The 14,189-nt window shown below is 42.4% G+C and overlaps 1 protein-coding gene across 4 annotated transcripts in view; it reads left to right on the forward strand.

The window, feature by feature from the left end:
- LOC308326681 (matrix metalloproteinase-14-like) overlaps positions 1–14,189 on the forward strand; it is a 72,923-nt gene that overhangs the window by 10,175 nt on the left and 48,559 nt on the right. For 2 of the 4 annotated variants that reach the window (XM_080779670.1, XM_080779669.1), the window contains exons 2-3: positions 5,117–5,280; positions 13,862–14,001. In XM_080779670.1, coding sequence (XP_080635796.1) covers positions 5,117–5,280; positions 13,862–14,001 — 304 coding nt within the window. The remainder of the gene's footprint in view (positions 1–5,116; positions 5,281–13,861; positions 14,002–14,189) is intronic. The other 2 variants (XM_080779672.1, XM_080779671.1) reach the window with 1 other exon arrangement.

Below are 14,189 nucleotides of genomic sequence, written 5' to 3' on the forward strand. Positions count from 1 at the left end.
AGTTCCAATGTGTGGAACTATAGCCACCCCTTTGTCTCAATGGGATAGTTCCAATGTGTGGAACTATAGCCACCCCTTTGTCTCAATGGGATAGTTCCAATGTGTGGAACTATAGCCACCCCTTTGTCTCAATGGGATAGTTCCAATGTGTGGAACTATAGCCACCCCTTTGTCTCAATGGGATAGTTCCAATGTGTGGAACTATAGCCACCTTTAGCCACCCCTTTGTGGCGTGTCGCCACTCTCTGACTAGATTACTCTGACAGGAAGTAACCAGGATCACTCAGGAAGTAAACCAGCATCATACAGGAAGTTAGTGGCAAAGGTGGAGACCTTGGTGTTTTTTTGTGGGGTTTTTTGTTTGTCTTTTTTTCTGCTTTGAGCCGAGGAAGATTCAGAGCCCAGGACGCAGATGGGAACAGATGATCCACTGTGGAGACATAAGGCACGATAAAATATGACAAAGCAAGCAGTGGAGATGAGATAGGTATTTTAACACTCCCCATATCTGAGAGTTACAGACCTGTAAGGGTCCTTTTGAAACACTGGACCCCACTTTGAAAATACAAGGCGACAGACTACCATTGGTTTTCAATAGTAGCCAGACAAATGAAGATGAAAAGCTCCAGGCCTCCATTCATTTCTAATGGAAGCCGACTTCATGAAGATACAAAGCTTACAGGCTAGCATTTGTTTTCAATGGAAACCAGCGACATGAAGCTACAAATAGATGGTCAACATAACATAGACAACATCTACAAAGCTATGCAATCCAAGTTGAGCTTCAACGGCAGATACAACACAGTGTTGTATTATTGAGTTATTATTTCACTCACCGTCTCTCTTCACACACTTCCTGCCTGTAATGGAGGGTAAACGTAATATTTCCGTCAGCCAGTTTCCGTGTTTCTTTTTGACCCATGGCGTTATATTTTCCTTCATATCTTTGCCAACGTATGAACGGTTCTAGGTTGCTAGGCGACTAGCCTGCTGGCCCAGCCTATATGATCTCTCTAGGTCTAGGTGGATGCTATTGGTTCAGCAGATTTGGAGCGACGCGCCTCATTTCTCATTTCTCATTTCTCGCACAATGTGCGATTTCTCATTTCTCATTTCTTGCACAATGTGTGATTTCTCATTTCTCGCACAATGTGCGATTTCTCATTTCTCATTTCTCGCACAATGTGTGATTTCTCATTTCTCGCACAATGTGTGATTTCTCATTTCTCATTTCTCGCACAATGTGCGATTTCTCATTTCTCATTTCTCGCACAATGTGTGATTTCTCATTTCTCGCACAATGTAGAGGTATATTTAACTTTTAAGAAGTCCTTAAATGTGAAGATAATACCCTGGCCTGTGTGCACTTTATTGGTTTGTCTACTGTCGAGTGAGAAAACAATGTTGCACATTAATAAGCTAGTCATCTGGGGACCCCCCACAATCACTTGGAGGACCCCCTGTGCTGTGCACCCCGGACAGTTTCTAAGATGCTTGATTCAATATTTAGATATTTGCTCTGCAGTTGTATATCAGACACACCTTCCTCCTACACACGCTTATATGTTCAACTTCAAGCTCCATGTTAACCATGTTAAAGGGACACTTCACCCTTTTTGCAAAAAAATATATGTTAATGACGTTTAGAAGCTTTAGAATACTTTCCTGGGAGTCTTTATGTGTGTAATATGTGGTTTTAGATATTTTAGATTGTAGCAGTGAGCCTGTTGTCTCTGATGTCATGGACACTGGGCTCACTTCCTTCCTGGACTACATGTTGTCTCAGTAAGACAGCTCTCCCCCCTATCCACAAGGTGCACCAATGCACCAATTAATTATGGGAATTGTAGTCCAGGAAGGTAGTGAGACCAGTGTCCATGACATCAGAGACAACAGGCTCACTGCTACAATCTAAAATATCTAAAACCACATATTACACACATAAATACCCCCAGGAAAGTGATCTAAAGCTTCTAAACGTCATTAACATATATTTTTTTGCAAAAAGGGTGAAGTGTCCCTTTAAGACTCGTTGTAAATGCCGGGAGCATGTCTGAACAAACGAGTCAACATGTCATATTTTATGTTTCTTAAAATTGCACACAGGCTAAGGGAGTTGTTTTTAAGTGAAAAGGTATTTTTAAGTATTTCTAAAACTGCTGAAACGTAACTTAAATGAACACAAGTTCAATGTGGAACTGAAAGATGAACTGATTCGAATGGATTCCTATAGAGAACTAAGAAGAACTGAATGTGGAACCTTTTGGTTTCAATCCTGAAATGACCTTGCGCAACCACTAGAGGGAAATGTTGGACAACTTGGACTACTTTTAGAAGTCTTAAGAACTGTGATAGCCAGACAATGCAGTTATAGGGCTGTCAATCAGACGGGACTTTCCTGTGAGATCAGATTCTAAAAATGTTCTTCTACATCCTGACAGTTTTCTGAAAAAGCCATGTTCTTAAAGATCTGGTCTAGGCCATTCACAAATGAATGGCCTAGACCAGATCTTTAAGAAACAGGTAATTAACAAAGCTCTGTGTATCCGATCTGATGCTGCTCACCCACTATACGGAGAGTACATCCTTCTCCCATCCGGCCTTCGTTTGCGAGCCCCATGTGCCACAAAAAACAGGCACAAACATTCCTTTGTCCCGGTCTCTATTCATACACTGAATGCTGCTGTGGGTAGATCGAGGATATAACCTTATGATGAGCACTTTCACTTTTTACTTTTTACTGTATTATCTCGTGCCTATGTCTATGCACACGCACTTTTATGACCTATCGCATAGCACTTTAAACGCCTGCACTTTAACGGTTGTGTGCGCCTCTGTACTCTGGTATCTGCTATGTGAACTGTTTGTTTGTTTGTACTGTTTAATGTACTGTCTATGCTGCAACCCAATTTGCCCTTCGGGGACACTAAATAAACTTGAACCTTGAACCTTGATGTTTCCATGTCAGTCGTTCTTAGATTTTTCAAAAATAGCAGACCCTACAAGCTCGTAGCGCGCCACCAAGCTTGTTATTAAAAAAGTAGCCAATTATAAAAACGAGTCATATTCATCATATTCATAGTAATAGTCATACTTGACCAGAACATTATAACTAAGCCTATACCATACTTAGTCAGCTATGCTAGTATTATACATTTTATGTTATATTTATAATTGTATAAACTGTGGCCAAATACATTATACAAGTATTTCTAGTTTTAACCCATTCTGACCGGGCACCCATTTTGGTGTTGGCATCATGTTATGCTTTAGCTATTGAAAAATAGCAGATCTACAAGCTCATAGCGCGCCACCGAGTGGCGCGCTACGAGCTTGTAGGTCTGCTATTTTTGAAAAATTCGAAGAACGACTGACATGTTTAGAATCTGATCTCAGGTCAGAATGGGTTAATCAGACCAGTGTGTGTCCCGTGGAAACATCGTATGAATCTGATCTCAGGTCAGAATGGGTTAAAGCCTAATGCACATTGTTAAAAAGAGCTGTGGCTGGCCAGTCGTTTGGAGCATAACCCATTCTGAACGGGAACCCATTTTGGTGTTGGCATCACGTTATGCTTTAGCTATTGAAAAATAGCAGATCTACAAGCTCGTAGCGCGCCACCGAGTGCATGGCGCGCTACGAGCTTGTAGGTCTGCTATTTTTGAAGAATCGAAGAACGACTGACATTTTCAGAATCTGATCTCGGGTCAGAATGGGGTTAATCAGACCAGTGTGTGTCCAGTGGAAACCTCGTATGAATCTGATCTCGGGTCAGAAAGGGATAACAAACAAGAAGCTGGAGTGCTACATTTGGGTTTCATGGTGCATGTTCAACATGACCATTTTCATAAGAAGATGAAATTCTGATGAAAGAAAATGTCTTTTTTTAAGACACCTATAGGGCTCCATCTTGCGCCTCCCTTATCAATTCAATTCAATTCAAAGGGCTTTATTGGCATGAGAAAACATACGTTTACATTGCCAAAGCAGAAAGAACAATACAACAATACAGCAATACAATCAAAACAAAAATGATGTACTTTGAAGGTCAGAATCTTCAATAGATCAACTTCTGTGTACCAAGATCACTCGATGCAGGTATAGTGCAGGAATATACACAATGATTAGTCTTTAGGGTGGTTGTGTTCCATTTGATATCCTCTCCTATCACAGCAACTCACAAATCTTGTTGCTCTGTTTGCACATTGTTGTACTTCGCCCAGCAGATATGGGAGTTTTTTGTCATTGGTCATGTTTTCAAAATCTCCGTGTGTGTGGTTGTAATCTGTGGGAAGTATGTGTCTCTGATGTCTTGGTACAATGGACAGATGGTTAGGAAGTGTAGCTCGGTTTCCACTTCGTTTAGTGTGCAGTGGGTGCATATAGTCTGTCTTCTCTCGGGATACAGGTCTGCCTATGAGGGCCTTTCTCGATCGCGAGACTGTGCTCACTGAGTCTGTACCTATTTAAGATTTTTCTTTGTTTTGGGTTGGTCACGGTGCTCAGGTATTCTGCCACTGTGTATTCTCTGTTTAGGGCCAGATAGCATTCTAGTTTACTCTGCTTTTGTGTTGCTTCTTTCCAATGTGTCAGATAGTTTCCCCTTTCCCTTATCCCTAAACTTATTTGCCTTTTTTTTTTTTAACTATTTTGAAAATCATTTTAAAATAATTCAACTATAGCCGATCTACATCTACACGTTGTGAGCTTGTAGATCAGCTATTTGAACTATTTTAAAATGGTAAAAAATGGCAAATAAGTTTGGGTGGCGCAATTATAGCCCTTAGCCTACAGTCCCTACACACTAGAAATGATTTAAAATGCATGCATAAATGTGAAGAATTATTAATCACGCATGCACGCACGCACGCACGCACAGCTTTTCATTAAAGCTGTGCGTGCGTGATTAATAATTCATATAATAGGTCCTCACTGAGGACCTATTATATGAAGATAGGTTGAAAAGTGGTGAAGTGGTCTTAGTGCTGCTGATGATATCACCCCCCCCCCCCCCCATGTGACCTCACATGTGTTTGGCCACAAAGCAAAGGGCTAAGGGTCATGTCTCCTCCACCATCCCCCCACACCCCGCCCCTCCCCCCACATACGTTTACAGGTAGGAGAGGAGGAGGAGTAGCATTCCAGAGGAGCAGACAGTCAGTCAGTCGGTCAGTCCACACTGATCAACACCAGAAGATGGACCGTCTCCTCATTCTCAATCTGCTGCTGTGGTTCTGTTGGGCCCTCGCTGACGCCGAGGACGGAACCTTCAATGGGAAGGTAAAGAATCACTGCAACCCTTTTGGTCCCGCGGTGTGTGTGTGTGTGTGTGTGAGAGAGAGAGAGAGAGAGAGGTATTTTATTTACTTTACTTTATTTACTTTACTTTATTTACCAACTGGACCACTGCATGGGACCTTTGGGTCCCGCGGTGTGTGAGAGAGAGACAGAGAGAGAGAGAGGTATTTTATTTCAGACATGCAAAAGTGTAGCTTTTCGGCGAAAATCGCCGTTTTTATCCCAAATATAGGACCTGTGTGATTCATGCAAATCCGTTAAAAAAATGTTTGGGGGGGGTGAGGGGGTCTGTGGAGCCCGAGCTCGCTGCCCGGAGAATTATCTGACAGACTACTCTCGTGAGTCACTAATGATTCTGAGCGATATTTCTGCTTGCATCTGGGCGGCATGATGTGCGCAGCCGCTGGTCGCTCCGCGGAAAAAAAACCTGTTTGTGTGGACTCGGCATGAATTTTGACACACTGTCTGTGACTCGCCAGTCGATCCATTAGTTTAGCTGCTAGGGTGGCCACCTGCAAGACCTCAGAAAGGAGGACACTTTTTGCGGGGCTCGCTCCCCCGACCCCCCCCCCCCCCCCCCCCCAGATTCCAGATATTAATATTATTACTACTACTATTGCACCTGATTTTCACCACCATCCTCTCCAGCATTATGTCCACAGAGAACATATATTTGCTAATTAAATTAACCTTTTTAAATTAGGCTATAGGGTACCACAAAGGCCATTCATTTTATAATCAATTAATTTTATTTCATGTTTAGATACCGGTATGTTTTATGTTTAATCTCTTTCTTGTGGGGTTTTTTATACAGTCTTATGGTCATCGGTGTAGGACATAGAAATAGAATGAAGCCAGTAGCCTATATGTATGTTCACAGTGCTTTAGCCTCCCTTTCTTTATGATGTCGAGCTCCATATTGCTCATTAAATGTAGTTTTTCATTTCGGCATATTTGGTTTATTTATCTCTGCATTAACTATACTAAATTGATTGTGAGAGCTCAACAAAGTAACAAACCGACCATCCCACTGGCAGTGTTGCCAGGTTTTGGAAGAGAACCAAGCAACCATGTCTATGAAAACAAGCCCAAAAGAAGCCTGACTAGGCTTAGTAGCCTATTATATATAACAAGCCCAAAGTCGCTTATAATTAAGCGGACATGGCAACACTCCGAACGTCTCCACTCGCTTCGGAGCTGAGCAGCGCTGCAGAGATTTTAATACCCAGGCAGACGACGTAAATGACAGTTATGGCACAAGCACTGTATATCACAAAAAACCGGACAATTATGTGTCCGGCCAGAGGTTGAGGTGGGAGGAGGACAGGTGGGTCTAAAACCGGACTGTCCGGCGTGAAACCGGACGTCTGGCCACCCTAGCTGCTACAGTTAGCATTAGCAACGTTAGCACTTTGCGTTATACTGTCTGTGGTGTGGACGCGCCGGCGTCAGTTTCTCTCGCTGTGTGTGTGTGTGTGTGTGTCTGTCTGTGTGCTCGTGTGTGTGCATGCATGCGTATGAGTAAATAAATAAAGCACGCGCGCGCGCGTGTGCGTGTGTGTGTGTGTGTGTGTGTGTGTGTGTGTGTGTGTGTGTGTGTGTGTGTGTGCGCGCGCGCGCGTGCGTGCGTGCGTGCCAGGGCTTATACTAAATGGATATATTAAAAACGAAAACATGCAGCTCAACTGTTGAATAAGGAGAGGATGTTACTCTACATGTCTTAAATTGACTAAGGCTAAAATAATGAAGTAAACTGACCCTGTTGACTAAACCATCCCAAAACATTTTATTTGTATTATAATTCATTATTTTGCCAGTGAATATAATTTTCTATTTTACATGATGTGAAGAGTGTAACTGTAAGGGATTTTGAGATGGGAGTGTGAGTGCTGGACCAGTTTCTTTCTTTAAATCACACCTGTGTGAAGTGACCCTTATCATCATACATCATCCATTCATTGTCATTTTTGTGACAATGAATGTGTAGGATTGTGTAGGACAAAAATAGCCAATATATGACAATTCATTCATTGTCAATGGCATTTAGGACACAAATCTACTGAATATAGGAGGGGCTAGTGCTCCTCGAGGGGCTAGTGCTCCTGTTGGAGTAAATTAATTGTTCTATGACTATCAGGACATGAATGTTAACATCTTGATTTGACTAGATTTGTACTGATTTAGTAAATAATCATCTGTCATTTTTGAGTGGTGCAGCCACTCAACCACACTATAGACAGCTACAGTATGTGTCCCTGTGTCTGTCCCTGGCTGGGTCCCTGTGTCCCTGGCGGTGTCCCTGTGTCCCTGTGTCACTGGGTCTGTTCCTGGCTGTGTGCCTGTGTCACTGGGTCTGTCCCTGGCTGTGTCACTGTGTCATTGGGTCTGTCCCTGGCTGTCCCTGTGTCACTAGGTCTGTCCCTGGCTGTCCCTGTGTCACTAGGTCTGTCCCTGGCTGTCCCTGTGTCACTGGGTCTGTCCCTGGCTGTCCCTGGCTGTGTCCCTGGCTGTGTCACTGGGTCTGTCCCTGGCTGTGTCCCTGGCTGTGTCCCTGTGTCACTGGGTCTGTCCCTGGCTGTCCCTGTGTCACTGGGTCTGTCCCTCGCTGTCCCTGTGTCACTGGGTCTGTCCCTGGCTGTGTCCCTGTGTCACTGGGTCTGTCCCTGGCTGTCCCTGGCTGTGTCCCTGGCTGTGTCCCTGTGTCACTGGGTCTGTCCCTGGCTGTCCCTGTGTCACTGGGTCTGTCCCTGGCTGTGTCCCTGTGTCACTGGGTCTGTCCCTGGCTGTCCCTGGCTGTGTCCCTGGCTGTGTCCCTGTGTCACTGGGTCTGTCCCTGGCTGTCCCTGTGTCACTGGGTCTGTCCCTGGCTGTCCCTGTGTCACTGGGTCTGTCCCTGGATGTGTCCCTGGCTGTGTCACTGGGTCTGTCCCTGGCTGTCCCTGTGTCACTGGGTCTGTCCCTGGCTGTCCCTGTGTCACTGGGTCTGTCCCTGGATGTGTCCCTGGCTGTGTCCCTGTGTCACTGGGTCTGTCCCTGGCTGTCCCTGTGTCACTGGGTCTGTCCCTGGCTGCCCCTGTGTCACTGGGTCTGTCCCTGGCTGTGTCCCTGGGTCCCTGGCTGTGTCCGAGCACGAAACATAGCGTTATAGCATTTGTTCACCACCAAGTGTCACTGTTGCACAGCCTAACACACAGACCCCCCCCCCCCAAAGTGGGTTTAGTACCGATAAACGCTTAAAAGATTTGCGCCGCGGTTTTGCCCACGGCACAGCGTTGGCCCCGCACACTGTCACCTTTTTCACCTTGGGCCTGTTTGCATGCCTGTTATTTACTTTCAACAATGTCTTTCTGTCTGCCTGGGTGTGTGTGTGTGTGTGTGTGTGTGTGTGGTGTGTGTGTGTGTGTGTGTGTGTGGGGTGTGCACTTTGCTCCAGATGGCTGTGTGTGTGCGTGCGTGCGCTTGTTTCACAAAATAAAGGCTTCCACTTGTACTATCTCAGTTGAAGTTATATACCGGTATAGTTTTGACCAGAACTAGATTTGACTGAGGGACTGCCATTGTATTTTAATTTTCATCATATAGCTTCAAATGACATGTATTAATACCTGTACGCTATAGACATTTTATTTAAAGACATTTAAAAAAAAACTGGACTGAAACCTTTTACTAAAATGACTAAAACTGACTAAAACCCTTAGTAGTTTCCGTCGACTAAAACACCATGATCTGTCTATCAACTGTGAAGTGTGAAGTGTCTGCAACGTTACTGTAATAGATTAGAGTGGTGTGTGGGTGCCACCTTGTGGCTTTAACAAGTAATTGCTGCGGTGGAACGTCCTCTCTCATTCAAAATGAACTCGTGAATTCTAATGTCTTGACTGATGGCCGTAGGCTACGCAGCGTGTAGCCTACAGGGAAACAGCTTGGAAATATTCACAGATCGTACAGACCAAGGTTATAATAGTTTTGGTTTTTTCATTACTTGCGCAAGCAGAGCGCGCAAGTAATCATTTCGCTTGGTCTCTTCGAAGTGAAGCCAAGTTTTCTTCAACCGTAAGTCTGTGCCTGGTTTGCTGGGACCAGTTACAACATTACGTCATCCTTGAGAGAGTACATGGTGTGTATATGACGTAATGTTACAAGTTACAAGTTACAACATTACGTCATATACACACCATGTACTCTCTCAAGGATGACGTAATGTTGTAACTGGTCCCAGCAAACCAGGCACAGACTTACGGTTGAAAAAAACTTGGCTTCACTTTTTGGAACCAAGTAACCACAGTATACTGCTAATCAGATTACAACTACATACTCTGTATGTAGTTGTAATGTGATTTGTAATTTGTAAATCTGTGCCTGGTCTGCTGGGACCAGACTACACAGATGACCATATCTCTTATGTCATCACTGAGAGCTAGTCATACATATACACACACCATGTACTCTGGTCCCAGTTCTCAACGATGACGTAATGTTGTAACTGGTCCCAGCAAACCAGGCACAGACTTACGGTTGAAAAAAACTTGGCTTCACTTTTTGGAACCAAGTAACCACGGTATACTGCTAATCAAATTACAACTTACAACAAATTACAAATTACAAATTACAACAAATGTGATTTGTAATTTGTAAATCTGTGCCTGGTCTGCTGGGACCAGACTACACAGATGACCATATCTCTTACGTCATCACTTACTATTTACTATTACTATTTTTCATATAAAGGCAGAAGATAGTAGAAAAGATAAAGACACACGGTTATTTGATCTGGATTGCACAAAAAGTAAACTATCACAAACAGGAGGTTTACCAACAACACTCAGTATAGCAATTGGTGCACAAGTGATGTTGACTACTAATGTAATGGTATCTGATGGATTAGTCAACGGTATCAGAGGACTTGTTGAGTATATTGACTTTGAGAAAAACGACACCTATGTTACAGTAATACTTGTTAAATTCCAAGACAAAGATGTTGGTCTTAATGCGAAGTCTAATAGTAAATATAAAAATTACCCAGAAGCAGTTCCAATATACAGACATGAAGCTATAATTTTCCATGGAGGCAGAAGAACAGGATCAACAAATAGGTTTCAATTCCCGTTGACATTAGCTTGGGGATTAACTATTCATAAGGTTCAAGGTTTAACTATACAAGAGATTGTCGTATCTATGAAGGGCTCACGTTTTAACCCGGGACAAGCCTATGTAGCATTCAGTCGAGTGAAAAGGATAAGAGATCTATATATACTTGATTTTAGTCCTAAAAAGATCAAAGTAGATAAGAATGTAGAAAGAGAAATAATACGATTACGACAATCACCTCTAGAAAATCCAAATATACGGAAGATAACTCAATTACCATTAAAACATTCATTAAAAATTGGATTGTTGAACATCAGAGGTTATCTAACACATTTACAAGATATAAACTCAGATTCCCAACTCGAAATGTTGGATCTAATAGCTTTTACTGAAACACTTAAAGAAAAATAATAACATTACTTTTAAATTAAAAAAATTGTAAACACCAATTACAAAACAATCAGGAATGACAGAGAATATGATATAGGTGGGGGAGTTATGTTTGCTATAAAAGAAGATATTGCCATTGAAATAATTCAAAAAGAAATCGAGATATTAGAAAAAGTAGAACACGCATGTATACATGTAAAAAATAAAGATCTATATATCATTCTTATGTACAGATCACCTAAAACAAACCTTACGGAATTAAACACATTTCTCAAGAAAATGGTAAAGTATCTATCATCTCCGACTTCCACAATTATGATAATAGGAGATTTCAATGAAGACCATTATACTGAAAAAGATATAAATATAAAGACCTTCATGTCAAGATTAGGCTTTAAACAATTAAATACAAATCCAACTACAGATTTCGGAAGTATTTTAGATCATGTATATTTCAACAAATTTGAAAGTATTATTACAGAAATTGAAGTTAGAGACACATATTACTCTGATCATGATTTAGTATTAATATCACTATAGTACAAAATGAAATACATTTAAAACAATTGACAATTTACAATAAGTAATAAAATAATTATACTGTATAATATATTTTAATTCAGTTTATATACCTTTTTTTTCATCACATATCAATGATTCATTTTTCTGTAAAAAAGTAGTTAGGTAGCAAATAGTTACACGTAATGATTATACATTTCAAACGTTCCTTCACAGAGATACTGAGATGTGATACTTTCCAGCGGTCGAAAGTACTTGCGCGCTCTGCTTGCGCACTAGTGTGCAACAAGCAAGTATGCACTCGGCAGAGTGCAGTTCTAGTTATAGTTTAGTTTTAGTTAGTTTTTACTTTTTTTCCTTCTAATTCAGTTAGTTTTAGTTCATTTTTAGAGCTAGTTTTTATTTAGTTTTTATTTTGGTGAAATGCTTAGTTTTAGTTTAGTTATAGTTTAGTTTTAGTTTTTTTCGTACTTTGGTTCATTTGTCAGGTATAGCATTAAAAAAGTATTGTGTAATAAAACCTAAAAAAATATACCATTTAAAAATATAAACTCTAAAAGTTCAGAAACATAACTTTGGTCCTTTAGTTCTCCACTTTGACGATACCATTTGGTATTATGTTTTATACCATTTTAATCGTTGATCGTTGTCACCTGTTCAACGAGGTATAGTCTGTATAGATTGTAAGAATCTGGCATTCGTGGAATGAGCAACACAGCTAAACGTGTCGGTAGCGCCCCCATGTGGAATGAATGAGCAACACAGCTAAACGTGTGTGTAGCGCCCCCAAAGCATTTGCCAAAATTGCAAATGCTTGTTGGTATCTTAGAGTATATATATACTCTAAGGTTGGTATACCAACCCTTGCTTTGAGTTGCTTAGTGGATTGGATGATTGCACTCTCCCACAGTATTACGACCTTTGACCCTATATGAGGTCTTGGCTCCAAAGGAGTAATATATGTTGTGGCTGTCAAGGATCACAAACCAATTCAGGCAAAAAGGTGTACATTTATTGAAAGAAAACTCCACAATGTTCACATCAGCAGGGCAAGCATGCATATATATATAGCTTCAGGGTGGCCAATGCTAAAACAACAAACAAAACCCCCCAACCCTACCTAGAAAAGAAACAATCCTAAACTACACCAAAAAGAAAAGTACAATCTAGGCTCCCTAACTAAACGTTAAACAATGGGTCAAAACTGGGGCACCAAAAATAAATAGCAGCACACCCTTACCATATACAGCTTCCCTTCTTTTACACAGGAAAAGGGTTTGGGATATATTGACAGCGGTTTGTGTGCAATGCTTCCTAGGTTGGTCTGTTCTCTAAACACACAGTAAATAAAGAAACCTCAAACTCAGCAGGTAAGGCACACAGCCTACAGACACTACCTAGGTTACAGATTGGGTTCAGCAACACAGGTGACGGATGGCAAGACTGATGAGGTGCTTCTCCCCAGCCTTTTATACTGGTGGCTGGTGATTGAAATATGAGGCCCAGGTGTCTCCAGACTCTAAGCCACTCCTCCAATCCACCCTCCAGTCATCATGCAGCACTGAAAAACACTGACAGTGGATTAAACACAGCCACAACAACACTAAGGCCACATAGGGCCGTAACACACAGTAATAAGGAAAAAACAACACTTCTGTTGGTCGCATGTACAGCACACTCATAAAGCAAGCCCAAAAGCCCAAGCTAGAGTTCTCATTCTATGCCCGAACCCGACCCGGCCCGACATTTGCTAATTAGTCGGGCCGGGCCGAGCCTCGGGCTCTGTGATTTTCTGTGATTTATTTATTTTTCTCCTTTTTTTCAACAATGTTATTATAATAAAAATAGCAATTCTGTTATTTGTGTATTGTGTATGGCTATATAGCCTACAAGTATGTATTCATTATGAAGAGGGCTGCGCTATGGCGATTCACTTGTGACAGGAGCAAGACGGAGGAGTGGAGGCAGAGGGCTTGGAATGGATTACTGACTGCGCAGGCAGAGAGAAGTGAACGGTGGGGTGGTTGTCTAATGGATTACTGACTGCGCAGGCAGAGAGAAGTGAACGGTGGGGTGGTTGTCTAATGGATTACTGACTGCGCAGGCAGAGAGAAGTGAACGGTGGGGTGGTTGTCTAATGGATTACTGACTGCGCAGGCAGAGAGAAGTGAACGGTGGGGTGGTTGTTTAATGGATTACTGACTGCGCAGGCAGAGAGAAGTGAACGGTGGGGTGATTGTCTAATCTGGATTACTGACTGCGCAGGCAGAGAGAAGTGAACGGTGGGGTGGTTGTCTAATGGATTACTGACTGCGCAGGCAGAGAGAAGTGAACGGTGGGGTGGTTGTTTAATGGATTACTGACTGCGCAGGCAGAGAGAAGTGAACGGTGGGGTGGTTGTCTAATGGATTACTGACTGCGCAGGCAGAGAGAAGTGAACGGCGGGGTGGTTGTTTAATGTTTATACCGCTGGCTGGCCTCTGTTTTGCGGCGCACCAAATGAGCTTCAGTTCATAATGCTATTTGTTTTATAATTCAATCTTGTTTGTCTTTGTGTCTCCACCAGTCATGGCTGAGACAATATGGCTACATGGCTCCCCAGGACAGCAGGGACTCGTCTAACCAGGATCTGTCTGAAGCCATCAGGGAGATGCAGAGGTCCTACAACCTGGAGGTCACTGGACTGTTGGACCAGCAAACCATCACGTATGTCTCCTACATCCTTGGTTTTGTCAACCATTCATTGAAACCTTTGCTAGAGAAATAAGCCACTCAGAGCCTCTTCCTCTGAGACTCCTACAGTATATTATTAATTATAGACAGGGCTGCACACAACTTGTTTTGGTCTAGTACTCAGAGGAGCACCTGGAGGAGTTACTTGGTCTAGTACTCAG

The sequence above is a fragment of the Protomyctophum bolini genome (genome assembly GCF_963924005.1).
Source record: "Protomyctophum bolini genome assembly, chromosome: 13".
In the NCBI taxonomy this organism is placed as follows: Eukaryota; Metazoa; Chordata; class Actinopteri; order Myctophiformes; family Myctophidae; genus Protomyctophum; species Protomyctophum bolini.